Raw genomic sequence first — 12,221 nt, 5'->3', positions numbered from 1 at the left:
GATGGATAGATAGGGTCATTTCTTCCCAGACAGCCCCCCCGAGCAGGCCTGCCCTGGGAGCTACCTCGGAGCGAGCAAAGCAGCAGCAATCGCGCTGGAGCCAGCTTTGCTCTGGCCTGGCCATCCCGTCTCACCTCCCCCTCCACCGGCATGCCTGGTGTGGAGGTATTTATAGCCCTGCTTCCTCTTGTGGACTCACTGGCTGTCGTGGCAAAGATGCAGTTGCACAACACGGGGATCACTGCTGCCACGGACAAGGAAGTTTGCAGGGATGCACAGGCTGAGCGTGGCCCCTGCACAGTGACTCTGCCCCTCGTCCCCGCTCCTGGCCCTTTCCTGGCCATGCAAAGAGAGAGGTGCCTGCCTGAGACCCTGTCCCAGGCACCCCTCACTCCTGGCTCAGATCCCCCCTTCCCCAGCATCCCAGGACCCCTGCGCAAACAGCTTTAGCTGTTTAGGTCCAACCTTTACTGCCTGCTTCTACAGAAGTCGTGCCCTGGCTTGGCAAGGTTGTGGTGCCTTGGGGCGCAGCTCTGGGCAGTGGTGGGCCTCCAGTGAACCCTGTTGTTGTGCTGGAAATGTCTCTGGGATCATTTTCCCTCTGAGCCCTGGGCTTAAACACTCTCCCTTCTCCTCATTTGGCAGCCTATGAAGCCGCTTAAGGCCACGGCCACCACATCGCAGCCTGTCCTCACCCTCCAGCAGATTGAGACAATTTTCTACAAGATCCAGGACATCTATGAGATCCACAAGGAGTTCTACGACAGCCTGTCCCCAAAGGTGCAGCAGTGGGACAGCAACATCAGCATGGGCCACCTCTTCCAGAAACTGGTACGTGCCTTCCCCAGGGCTTACTTTGCTTAGGAGAAAGAGGAGGGCTGGAGCGCCAGGAGGCTCTGATCCAGGACATTCAGAGAGGTCCCACTGCATTGCCCAGCTCTTGCCTTGCCACGTGCTCACCAGTAGCTTGAGCTGGGGAACTTGTTGCACCCCTCCCTGTAGCAGCCCCCGGTCTGGTTTGCTTGTGTCCAGAATACACTGCTTGCTGCCCGATCCCTCCCATCCTGGGAGCACTAACGTGGCCTCCGAGACAGAGATTAGTGTGGTCAACCCAGTGCCAGAGAGCTGGGAAGCAGCCTCGGTGCCGCTCTCTGCGCCAGGGATGCTGCGTACCAGCGTGTGCGCTCTGCTGGTCGGCCCYGTGCCCAGGCCCTGCCTGAACCGGCTGCCTTCTTCCTCTCCTGCTTTGCACAACCGCCGACCGCAGAGCGGCAGTGAGCCCTCAGGGCAAACCTGGGTAGGGTTTTGGCTCGAAGCGTAGGGGTTGGCTGTGCCTCTGGGCTGGCACGAGCTCTCTGCAGGTCAGGGCAGGTGCAGCCGCGTGGGTTACCCTCTGGGGAGAGGCAGGGAAATTGCTTCCTCTTCTCCCCGGGCTGCTGGCGGCCTGCAGCTCAGGCGGGCGCTGCGGTGATAGCTCCCCTGGGGTCACGCTGGCCTTTGTGGCTACTTCTGATTTGTGAATGGGAGCAGAGATTCTGCTGTGTGCCGTGCCGTGGCCTTGCTGGGGGATGTGGCAGGGAGAGGGCAGGCTGAAGGGTGCTGGGAAGCAGCTATAGCTTCAGCTGCCTCTGTCCGGTCACCGGTTAGTTCTGCTACTCGTTCTGGAGATCTGCCAGGGGATCAGAGGCACGGTGATGGCACGGGGCTCGGTGCGAGGCCCACCATCCTGCCGAGGCCAAGGGCTCTCCATGCGGAGTCGAGGTGTGCAGACTTCAGTTCTGTCCCTGGCTGGTTACGATCCCTGGGGTCTGGCAGAGGGTGCGAGCGTCCCCACGCTGTCCTGCAGGCAGGGGACAGCTCTGGGTATGTCCCTTCTACTGCTACCCAGCCTCTCACGGTGCTGGAGACTTTACCATCGCACTGGGTGCCTGGCTAACCCCCTTCCCTACAGGCCAGCCGGCTCGGGGTGTACAAGGCCTTTGTGGATAACTACAAAATCGCACTGGAGACAGCGGAGAAATGCAGCCAGAGCAACTACCAGTTCCAGAAGATCTCAGAGGTGAGCTCAGCAGGCTCTGCACCGTGGGGCCAGGGAAGAGCCTCTGTGCATAGCCCCTGTTGTGGCCAGTTCTCCAGCAGCCTGTGTCACGGTATGGGGGGCAGGTGTGGGGCAGAGAACATCGTCCCCCTGGCTGAGTCCTTCCCAGGTGCCCTATACAGGTGCTGTCCCTGCCCTAAGGACTGTCGGTAGCTGTCCCTTGGACAAGGCCATCTTTGCTGAGTTTGAGATTAGTGGCCTCTGGGCAGGGTGGTGGGATGAATCCTTCAAGCTTTGGTCCCCCTGTGCAAGCTCAGTTTGGGGTGATGCCTGTGCAGGGGGTGGCCGCGGGGGATGTCAGACCCCAGCCCTGCACGTACCTTGGCAAGGAGCAGCCACCCTTTGCACCCACTGCTGCAGGTTGTGAGCGGGTTTGGGAGACCATCAGAGACGAGCCTTTGCGCGCGGGCTGCCTCCTGGGAGCTGGGGCAGCTGGACTCTGGCCGGGGCRGCAGTTTGGGCTCAGTCCCTGCTGCCATCGTTCCTCAGATGCCGGGGCAGCCCGTGCCTGCTCACCCCATCCAGCGTCGGCACAGCTCCCGATCCCGGCCCGGCAAGCGCGGCCGCTGCATTCCCTCCAGCCCTGGCTGCTGGGCAGCCACAGCTCATCTCCCTCCGGGGCTACTGGCTGCGTCTCCATGCCTTGCCCTGTGCTCCCCTAGGAAATGGGGGGGTCTGTGGCCATGACCTGGTTCCCCACTTCCTACAGCCCCTCTGGAGCAGGAGATTTATGTGTTCAGCTCAGCGGGACCGGCGCTGGGATGCTCTGGGAGACGCTCCCCTGGGGCTGGCGGGAGGTCTCTGGGTGCACGAGGGGTGGGGGGCTCCCCGTGACCTTGAGCAACGACCTTGGCCGGACCCCAGCCCCCGGCGGGCTGCTCTCATGGGCCTTTCCCTCCGTAGGAGCTGAAGGTGAAAGGCCCCAAGGACTCGAAGGAGAGCCACACGTCCGTCACCATGGAGGGTACGGCATGCGCCAGGCGGGCGTGGGGAGGGGGATGCAGCCTTTTGTCTCCGCGCGGGACCGGAGCGCATGAATTACGGAGCGGCTCGCGGGAGCGGAGCCCTTTGTGTTGCGGTGCGCGGCGGCAGYGGTGGCGCGGGGGGACGCACCTCGTTAGGATGCCGGGGGCGTGCGGCAGCCCCCCACCCCCTGCCCACCCCCTCCTCCCCGCGCGCGGGCTGCGCGGAGAGCCGTGCTGAGGGGCTGATGCCGTGCCGCAGCCGGGCTGAGCTGCCGAGGGGAGGCAGAGATGGCTGCGCGGAGACGGGGCTGCCATGGAAATCCTCGTCGTCGTCCGGCTCTGCTGTAACTGCACCTACGGTGAGGCATGGCGGGGCGGGGGGTGCACGGGGGGGAGGCTCCCGGCGGGGGCTCCGGTGGGGAGCGTTTTTGGCGGCTCRGCCCCCTCCCGCGGGGCGAGGGGAGGGCTGCTGGCCCAGGGCACGCTGTCCTTGCAGGGGCTGGTGGTTGCATCGTGCTCTGCAGCCTGAAGTTGGGAGTGTCTTTGTTCCCGGCTCGATTGAATCGTCTTGACTCCGGCACATGTGGCCACGCGCTCGCCTTCCCCGCAGGGCAGGGTCTCGTGCCGGCGGCGGAGCTGGCTGCGGGGTGTGAGGGGCCGGGACCGGCAGGGAGAGGACCTGCTCCCCCCGGGCTCAGCTGCAGGGCCGGCGATGGGGCTGGCGATGGGGAGGGGTCCCCGTGTGCTCGCTGGAGGCTGCGAGCATCTCCGGGCTGTAACGCCCTTCTCTCCGCGCTGGGGAGGGAGGCACCGTGCCTCCCTGCCTGCCRTCCCCGGCCACGCGCCGCCTGTGTCTGGGTCCCAGGCTGCTGGGGACTGTGCCGGAGGGGGGCCTGGCCCARCCCCTCCTGGGGACATGTTGGGCTCCTGCGTGCTTCGCATAGATCCGTTAGGATGACAGTAGGAGGCTCCGTCCTTCCTGTAGGTCTGCAGTAGGAGGAAAGGGGGGGACACGCCAGGCAGCCCGGAGCGGTGCTCTCACTGGGCGCTGATGGCATCCTGGCTCGCCCCTGCTGTGCCTTTTCTCCCTGCCAACAGGCACGGGAATTGCCCCTGGGTTGGGAGCCGGTCCCAGGATCTCTTTTCCCAAGCAGACCCCCTGCTTGCCAGGGCACGGTGTCCTTCTCTCGTGGCCTGGTGCAACTCGACACCATCCTCCACCTCCACCGAGCTTCTCGGAGGGAAATGAGATAGGACCCCCCCCTCGGTGACTCATAGCAGAGCATAGGGAGAGGCTGTGCGTTTCCCTCTTCTCCTCCTGCCTGAAGCCTGTCCTTACTTGGGCCTTTCAGTTTGGGGAAGTGGTCTGAATCGAAGCGAAAATCCAGATACATCTGTCTGGGTATAAATAGCCCCGAGAGGCATGCGAGTGGCCAGCCGCAGGGCGCTGGGAGCCGGCACGGTGTGCATGCTCCATGGGTTTGCCCTCCTGAAGAGGGGATGGAGAGGAAGAGGGTCCAGCCTCTAAAGAGTCCCCAGTGGCTGTTCCCCACTGGGAGGGTTGTGGCAGGTTTTCCGTGGCAGAAAAAGGGGTGTTTGTGTCCCCTGCTCTAGGGGGTAGGTGCTGTGAGCCTGGTCCCGTGCAGGGGGCAGTTCCGCACCCTCCCCGTGCAGAGCTGCTCTGCTCCCCTCTGTGCGTGGGGACGAGGGGTGTAACGGGAGCCCAGCAAGGGAGGCGCAGGGAGGAGACACAGGCAGAGGTGCTGGGACGAGGCTTCAACCCCTGGGGTCTCTGTCTCTAGCTGTACTTCATGCTGCCGCGGGACAGACCGAGTTCCCCTTGCACCCGGGGCCGGCTGGGGCCAGGGCTGCTGACGGGGCGCTGGGTGACACCCGGGGCATCTCCTGGAGCGGCGCAGCCCCAGCAGCGAGAGAGCGGGGCTGGGAGAGGCTCTGTGCGGGACCCACCGGCGAGGCAAAAGGGAAACCGCCAAAGCTCCCGGCTGCTGATGGTGACAAACAGCTCTTCCGCTCGGCAGCTACGTCACGGCAAGGTGGCCGGGAGCGGAGGCCCGTTGGGCGCACGGGGAAGTCGTTTGCCTGGGAGCCGTTAGCCAGCGGAGACGTGCTGGCAGGGATTGCGCCAGCGGCTCCTGAGTCAAGACTGGCTGTTTTTCTTGGAGGGGGCCATGTCAGCACAGTTGCAGTAGGAATGTCCCATGGCTGGCATGAAATGGGGCAGAGTGGTGACGATGRCAATGATGATGGAGCCCCTCTGGCTTTGCAGTCTGTGACCAGCCTGTGCAGAGAGGAATGGGAACTGGCCCAGCGCGTGCACTCAGCACCCACATCAGGCCCACGAGGGTGACGCAGCCAGGACAGCGCTGGGCTGATGTCCCCACTGTGCCCCATCCCAGGGCAAGGGCAGATCCGGCTGGCGTGGGAATGTGCCTGGAGCAGGGTGCTGCGGGAAGCGCATGCAGCAGTTGTCTCTGCTTGTCGCCTCTTGCAGAGACCTCCCATTAAAGGGGGCAAAGACCCCCATGGCATGGTGACCACCAGCCCTCAGAGCAGGGCAGGACTCTCCACGCGGGTCTGGGCTCGGCTCTGTACCAGTGCTCACCTCCCACAGGGGCTCCTGCCAGTGTTGTACTGTGTGTCCTTCCAAACGAGTGACAGGATGGCAGGTCGTTTGTGCCTGGGGTGCAGGAGGGACAGAACTGGCTTGTGGTGGCAGACAGGGTCCTGGGCACATCTGTGGCCCCATCCTCTGTGTTGGGAAGAGCTTGGGGAGCAGAGCCCAGCTCTCAGCTCTCCAAGCGCTCTGTTTGGTGAGGAGGAGCACTTGGGTGCAGCCCCAAAATCAAGGTGTGCGTCTGGCAGCTGCTGCTGCTGGGCCACAGAGCCCAGCTGTCCCATCTGCACCTTGCTACTTGCTCCAGTGTCCAGCCTGGCTGCCGTTTATCCTGCCCCTCCGGCTCGGCAGGGCACGAGGCCCAGCAGGGGATGAGCTGTGCCTTTGCAGGGTGCTGTGTTGGCTCCTGTGGCAGGGATGGGGTGGGGGGGAGAGGTGCTGGGCCCCGGCAGGCGGGTGGCTGCTGACGCCTTGTGTCTCCCCGCAGCGTTGCTGTACAAACCCATTGACCGCGTGACACGGAGCACCCTTGTCCTGCATGTGAGTGTGATGCCAGCCTGGAGGTGAAGGTGGGATGCTGAGATATCATGGGGCAAGACAGTCGATGGAAACTACATTCCCTTGGGCGTTGGGGCTGGGATGGCCTTGCCTGGCATGGAACAGGCTCTTGGTGGCTCTCCATCCCCATGGCATGCTGTGGCTGGGTCCCATAGCTCCTGGGAGATGATCACCTGGCAGCTTCTTCACCGGGAGCTGCCTGTGTCCCGGGGACCGCTGCCTGGGGTCCTCTGGGAACACCCCGGGGTGGGTGCTGCAGGAGGGCAGTACCGTTGGGCTGCTCATCCACGGCTGTCCCGTTCCAGGACCTCCTCAAGCACACCCCTGCCGACCACCCCGACTACCCGCTGCTCCAGGATGCCCTCCGCATCTCGCAGAACTTCCTCTCCAGCATCAATGAGGACATCGATCCACGGAGGACAGCAGTCACCACCCCCAAGGGGGAGGTGAGGCAGGCGGGGAGGGCAGTGCCTGGGCGCAGGGCAATGGCTGAGCTCTCTGCAAGCCCCCAGCTAGCGTCTCTGCTCTGAGCCACCCCACAGTGCTTGGCTGGGAGATGGAGAGGGGTCTTATTGATGCAGCCCCAGGGTGCGGAGTTGGGGCTGTACCTGGTCCTTGCTGCTTGCTGGCACCCTACTGAGAGCAGGGGACTGTAATGGCATCCAGGGGATGTGGACCTTCTCATGCTCCTGTTGGCCAAGCCGTGGAGTGGAACGGGGGTGTCTGTCCCCTGCAGTTTGTTGGCCTTCGCTCTCTGCCCACTCTCATGCCAGCCTTGCCTCCCTGCAGACCCGGCAGCTAGTCAAGGATGGCTTCTTGGTGGAGCTGTCAGAGGGCTCGCGGAAGCTGCGACATGTCTTCCTCTTCACTGACGTCCTGCTCTGTGCCAAGCTGAAGAAGACAGCAGTGGGGTAAGGAGGGCACTGGGCTTGGGTGGATATCCTGCATGCCCCATCCGCTGGCAGGACAGGGGATGTCTCCAGGAGATGTGCCAGCAGGGAGGATTGGGCAGGGCCCAGGAGGCATCGCTCAGCGCCTGCCCCTCGACTGCAGGAAGCACCAGCAGTACGACTGCAAGTGGTACGTGCCCCTGGCTGACCTGGTGTTCCCATCACCGGAGGAGTCGGAGCACTGCCCGCAGGTCCACGTCATCCCTGACCACGAGCTGGAGGACATGAAGATGAAAATCTCAGCCATCAAGAGCGAGGTGCAGAAGGAGGTAAGAGGAGGATGTGGGGGGCCAGGGAGGACATGGGGCCCACTGCTGTGGGGACATCTGGGGCTGGCTAGTGGTGCAGGTGTGTGCCATATGCTGAGATGCCCATGGGGCTGGACCGTCTGCCCCAGTGTGGGGTCATGGATGGGCAGCTAACACCCCGTCCTGGGGATGGGACACATGGGCAATGGGGGCGCTTGGGGAGTCTTGCCTGTGTGTCCCTGGCCAACCCAGACCCTCTGTCCTCTCCCTGCCTGCAGAAAGCCAACAAGGGGCAGAGCCGGGCCATCGAACGCCTCAAAAAGAAGATGTTTGAGAACGAATTCTGGCTGCTGTTGAACTCGCCTGCCATTCCCTTCCGCATCCACAACCGCAACGGCAAGGTGAGGAGGGCAGGCTGGAGGCAGCGAGCGAGGTGGAGGGGGCCGTATTGCGCTGCGCTGGCCAGGGAGAGTCAAGTCTTGCCCCTCTCAGCTGCTGTCTGGAGGGTCCCAGCAGGGCTCAAGCGTGCAGGGCAGTGGCTGCGCCACAGACCTTCCGTCCCAACCATCCATCAGCGCTGTGATTTCTGCCACCCTGGCACATCTGGGGCTCTGCACACAGCCCTGTGTGCCTACAGCTTTCTGCATCACCCTCTCTCTTCCAGAGCTACCTGTTCCTGCTATCATCCGACTACGAGAGGTCTGAGTGGAGGGAGGCCATTCAGAAACTGCAGAAAAAGGGTAAGTCCTGCGCTGCTGAGAGCCCCTTGGGGCTCTTGGCCCCCGTGGGAGTTGCCCCAGCTCCTGGGTCCCATGGGCTGCAGGGAGGCCCTGCAGGATTGCAGCCTGCTGCAGCCTGATGCCCCGGGGCAGCGCTGGCTGCACCCTGCTGAGGCTCCCTGCCTGCCCTCTCCCAGACCTCCAGGCCTTCGTCCTGAGCTCGGTGGAGCTGCAGGTGCTCACGGGATCCTGCTTCAAGCTACGCACTGTCCACAACATCCCAGTCACCAGTAATAAGGATGGTGAGTGTCCACTGGGCTGGAGGCCCCTCTTTCCCTCCGAGCAATTGCCTCTCCCTCCTTGGGGAGCACAGTGTCCCCACGCAGCATGGCCTGGGGCCTGCAGGGTCCCTCGCTTGGAGTGGGGGGCTCTGCTCAGGCTGTCCAGGCTGTGCAGGGGAGATGTACCCACCAGGTGGCACTGGCGGGGCAGAGTCAGGCATGGACACAGAGTGTCCCAGCTGCACCGAGGTCTCTGCTCCCCGGCTGGCTTTGGGGTCCCTCCAGCATCTCCACAGGCTGAGTAGGACCAGGGTGTCCCCAGAGTGAGACCAGCCAGTCCTACTGGGAATGTCCCCTAGGGCTGTCCAGCAGCAGGGGACTTGTCCTTTCCCAGCCTTTTGGGGCAGCCCTCCACAGGGGTTGGAGACACCGCAACGTCACTGCAGGCACCCAACATCTCAGTGGTCTGTGCTGGGGCTTGCTATGGGAAAGTCTGTCCCGGGGATGCCCTGGTCCTGGGGGCGCTGGAGACTGAATCTGGAGCCCTAATAATGTCCTTCTGCTCCCTCCGTTGCAGACGACGAGTCCCCCGGGCTCTACGGGTTCCTGCATGTCATCGTCCACTCTGCCAAGGGCTTCAAGCAGTCTGCCAGTAAGTGGGGGTGCCCAGGCTGTCTCGGAGCGCTCGGAGGGACACGCGTGAGCTCGGCTCCAACATGGGGCCCTGCTCTCCGCTCAGCAGTCCCGCGGGAAAGGCCCGGGAGCCAATGGGTCCTGGGAGCTCAGTGCTGATGTCCCTGTGCGAGTGCTGGGAAGTGTCACTCGGGCACTCAGCTGTATCTTCTTTCCCAGACCTTTACTGCACACTGGAAGTGGACTCCTTCGGCTACTTTGTCAGCAAAGCCAAGACCAGGGTTTTCCGGGACACAACTGAGCCGCAGTGGAATGAGGTGAGAGGAGGCAGCAGGATGCAGGGAAGGGACTGTGCTCCCCTCTCCCTTCCAGCCCCGGTTTTGAAGCCGTTCTGGGGCTGAGCCACCCTCCCTCTGCTCCCCAGGAGTTTGAGATTGAGCTGGAGGGCTCCCAGTCCCTGCGGATCCTGTGCTACGAGAAATGCTACGACAAGACCAAGCTCAACAAGGACAACAATGAAATCGTGGACAAGATCATGGGCAAGGGGCAGATCCAGGTATGTGCTGGGCCGTTCCAGGCTTGTGCCTGGGATCGGAGAAGCTCAACAGGCTGCTGTGCCTTTGGGAGCAGAGTGCGGGGGTCTCAGCTCGGGTTTGAAGGGCGCGAGGTGGATGGGCAGCAGGGATGTGAGTGATGATCCGGAGCGTCATCCCGGCAGAAGGTGGGACAAAGCAAGACAGGATCCTGGGGAGGCGGCAAAGCTGGCAGCTGCCCCCGAGCGTGCATCCGGCCCCAGGCCCCGGCACAGCTCCCGCGTCGGTCTCGGTGAATGCGCGTCAGCCGGGGAACCGGGAGAGGAGCAGGCTGGCGCGTGCTGGGCTGGAAGTGTTTCCTTCCTGCCGGTGCGCCACGGCACGGCCGGGCAGACGGAGGCCGCGGGGAGGGGGGCCGGCTCCGGCGAAGCAGCYGCGATGCTGGCGGCCGCCGCCCCGGGGAGGGCTCCGCGCGTGCAGCCCCGCTCCCCGTGCCAGCGCAGCCGTGCCTCCCCGCCGGCCGCGGCTGTCCCCCTCTGTCACCATCTGCCTTGCCTGCACCTCTATCGGCGCTGCTGTTATGGCAACGGGTGTTGCCAGGGCAACGGCTGAGGCGCCTCGGATTGGCGGTTGCCGGGCAGGGAGGATGGAGGCCTCGGCTGCCCTGAGATGCTCCCAGGTGAGCAGGGCCGGCAGGGCAGGCGGAGGGGGCCAGCGCGGCCCCGGGGCCTGCATCCCCGCAGCGTCCGCCTTCGGCAGGCCGCGGGGAGGCCCAGGGCAACGGGAGATGGTTTGGGACAGAGGTGCCCCAAGCAGTGCCTTGGTGGGGACCTCCAGCCTGGCTGCCTTTCCTCCTCTGCCGGGACAGCGTTGCTCCTGGGACGTGTCCCTCCACCCCCGAGCCCACTTCAAAGGGCCCGGCGTGGCTGCCTCTTCCCTGGGAAAATGCCGGAGGGCAGCTCCCCGGGGAGGAGGAAGGAGCATGAAACGTCGCTGCGGGGAGGGAGGCRCTATGGGGGGACAGGCCCATGCGAGGCGAGAGATGGGGGCTCAGCTTTGCCAACAGCTTGTCCCTGGCAGAAATTGCCCCACCGCCCYCCTCCTTGGGGGCAGGGGTGGCGCTGGGCCCGGCGGTGCGGGGCGGGGGCTCAGCCCCCCCAGGGAGCCAGCCCAGCTGCGCTCTCGGAAATAGCCTGTGTCAACAAACATGAGTCACGCTGGGGGACGAGGGGGTCGGGACAGGGACAGGGACAGCACAGCCCGTCTCTGCGGTGCGAAAGCCGGGGAGGAAGAATGGGAGCGAGGAGGCCCGGGGGCTGCCGACTCCAGAGGGGGCCTGGCTGGACGGAGCAGTGTCCGTGGGGGCAGGATCGAGGCTGTCGCGCTGTCACCYGGGGCCAGAGCTTTTGGGGCAGGGGCGCTGGCCCTGCCGTGGGACCTGGGTGGGCAGCGGGGCAGGGAGGCGCGGAGGCAGCACGGATACAGGCGAGACAGACGGGCCGCCCGTGGGCGTCTGGGTTGCGGCCAAGGCCTGGGGCTGCTTCCTCGCCCTCTGCCCTGGGCTCCCGAGGCAGAGATGCTGCCSTGGATGGACCCTGGGCTCTTCATGAGCCGCTGCTGGTCCCAGTTAGCAGCGGGAGCGGGAAGCACTGGAAATGCTGGGGTCAGCAGCTCAGCAAAGGCCCTTGGCACGTGGGGGGACTGCCAGGATGGGCAAACCCCCGCGCTGTCCCCACGCGCAGCAGGCGCCGTGCCTGCTGCCAGGCTCTGTTCTGCCGGTTCAGGCACGTGGACTGGCCACGAAAGCAGCTTAGCGGCATCCCAGGCCGCAGCAGCCTGGCTCCCGGTGCCCTCCCTGCCACGTGCTGAGCGTCCCTGTTCCGGCCCCGCAGTCGCTCGGGGGCAGGAAGGCTGCAATGGGAAGCAGACGGCTGCTCCTGGGACCTTCCCTGCACCTCGGCCCTGGCTGTTGGACRCCGGGCAGGGGAACGGGTCGGCGTGCAAAGGGGACACCGCAGCGCCTTTCCCGGGGGGAGCAGCGGGGAAGCCCCATGGCTGCGGAGGGGACACGGGCAGGTCACATCGTGCCAACATAGAGGACATGGTTGGGGATGGTGCTGCAGTCGTTGCCCAGGGTCACCTCGAGGATCCCGACACCAAGCCCCGGAGGGGTCCGTGCTGGGCCAAGCGCAGCATTGGGGCCCTGCCCGGCCCCACATCTCCGTGGCTGGAGCCCYGTGCCGCAGCCGGGACAGCAGCGAAGCCGCGTGGACCCTGCCGCGACGCCGGCTGGTCCGTGGGAGGGTGCGTCTGGGCGTGGGGACGGCTCCGCAGCCGCTCCCGCTCCCGGCTGCCATTAACCCCATTCTGCGTGCCGTTTCCCAGGCCGGGCTGGGCCGTGGGGGGGGGGTGCAGGGGCTCCGTGTCCCTGGCACGACAGGGCTCAGCCCGGCTCYGAGGCCGTGGCAGCCCCGGCGGCCRGGCRGCCTCRTTTGGTGCTGCCGGGGCCGGGCGGGCAGGGCTGCCCGGTGCCGCGGTGGGTGGCAGGTGGATACCGGGGTTGTGCAGAGCAGCCCGCGAGCACAGGCAGGGGGGAGAGAG

The 12,221-nt window shown here is 65.1% G+C and overlaps 1 protein-coding gene across 5 annotated transcripts in view; it reads left to right on the top strand.

Annotated features, from left to right (window-relative positions):
- ABR (ABR, RhoGEF and GTPase activating protein) overlaps positions 1 to 12,221 on the top strand; it is a 74,290-nt gene that overhangs the window by 50,080 nt on the left and 11,989 nt on the right. For all 5 annotated transcript variants that reach the window (XM_026055338.1, XM_026055339.1, XM_026055340.1 and 2 more), the window contains 13 exons: positions 646 to 831; positions 1,952 to 2,059; positions 3,002 to 3,062; positions 6,186 to 6,238; positions 6,562 to 6,702; positions 7,046 to 7,167; positions 7,310 to 7,475; positions 7,733 to 7,855; positions 8,119 to 8,194; positions 8,371 to 8,475; positions 9,032 to 9,106; positions 9,307 to 9,404; positions 9,512 to 9,643. In XM_026055338.1, the coding sequence (XP_025911123.1) occupies positions 646 to 831; positions 1,952 to 2,059; positions 3,002 to 3,062; positions 6,186 to 6,238; positions 6,562 to 6,702; positions 7,046 to 7,167; positions 7,310 to 7,475; positions 7,733 to 7,855; positions 8,119 to 8,194; positions 8,371 to 8,475; positions 9,032 to 9,106; positions 9,307 to 9,404; positions 9,512 to 9,643 (1,446 nt within the window). The remainder of the gene's footprint in view (positions 1 to 645; positions 832 to 1,951; positions 2,060 to 3,001; positions 3,063 to 6,185; positions 6,239 to 6,561; positions 6,703 to 7,045; positions 7,168 to 7,309; positions 7,476 to 7,732; positions 7,856 to 8,118; positions 8,195 to 8,370; positions 8,476 to 9,031; positions 9,107 to 9,306; positions 9,405 to 9,511; positions 9,644 to 12,221) is intronic.

This window comes from Apteryx rowi, unplaced genomic scaffold (genome assembly GCF_003343035.1).
Source record: "Apteryx rowi isolate R43461 unplaced genomic scaffold, aptRow1 scaffold_99, whole genome shotgun sequence".
NCBI classification, from domain to species: Eukaryota; Metazoa; Chordata; class Aves; order Apterygiformes; family Apterygidae; genus Apteryx; species Apteryx rowi.
The sequence above is the reverse complement of the archived record's forward strand: the minus strand, read 5'-3'. Positions and strand labels throughout refer to the sequence as shown.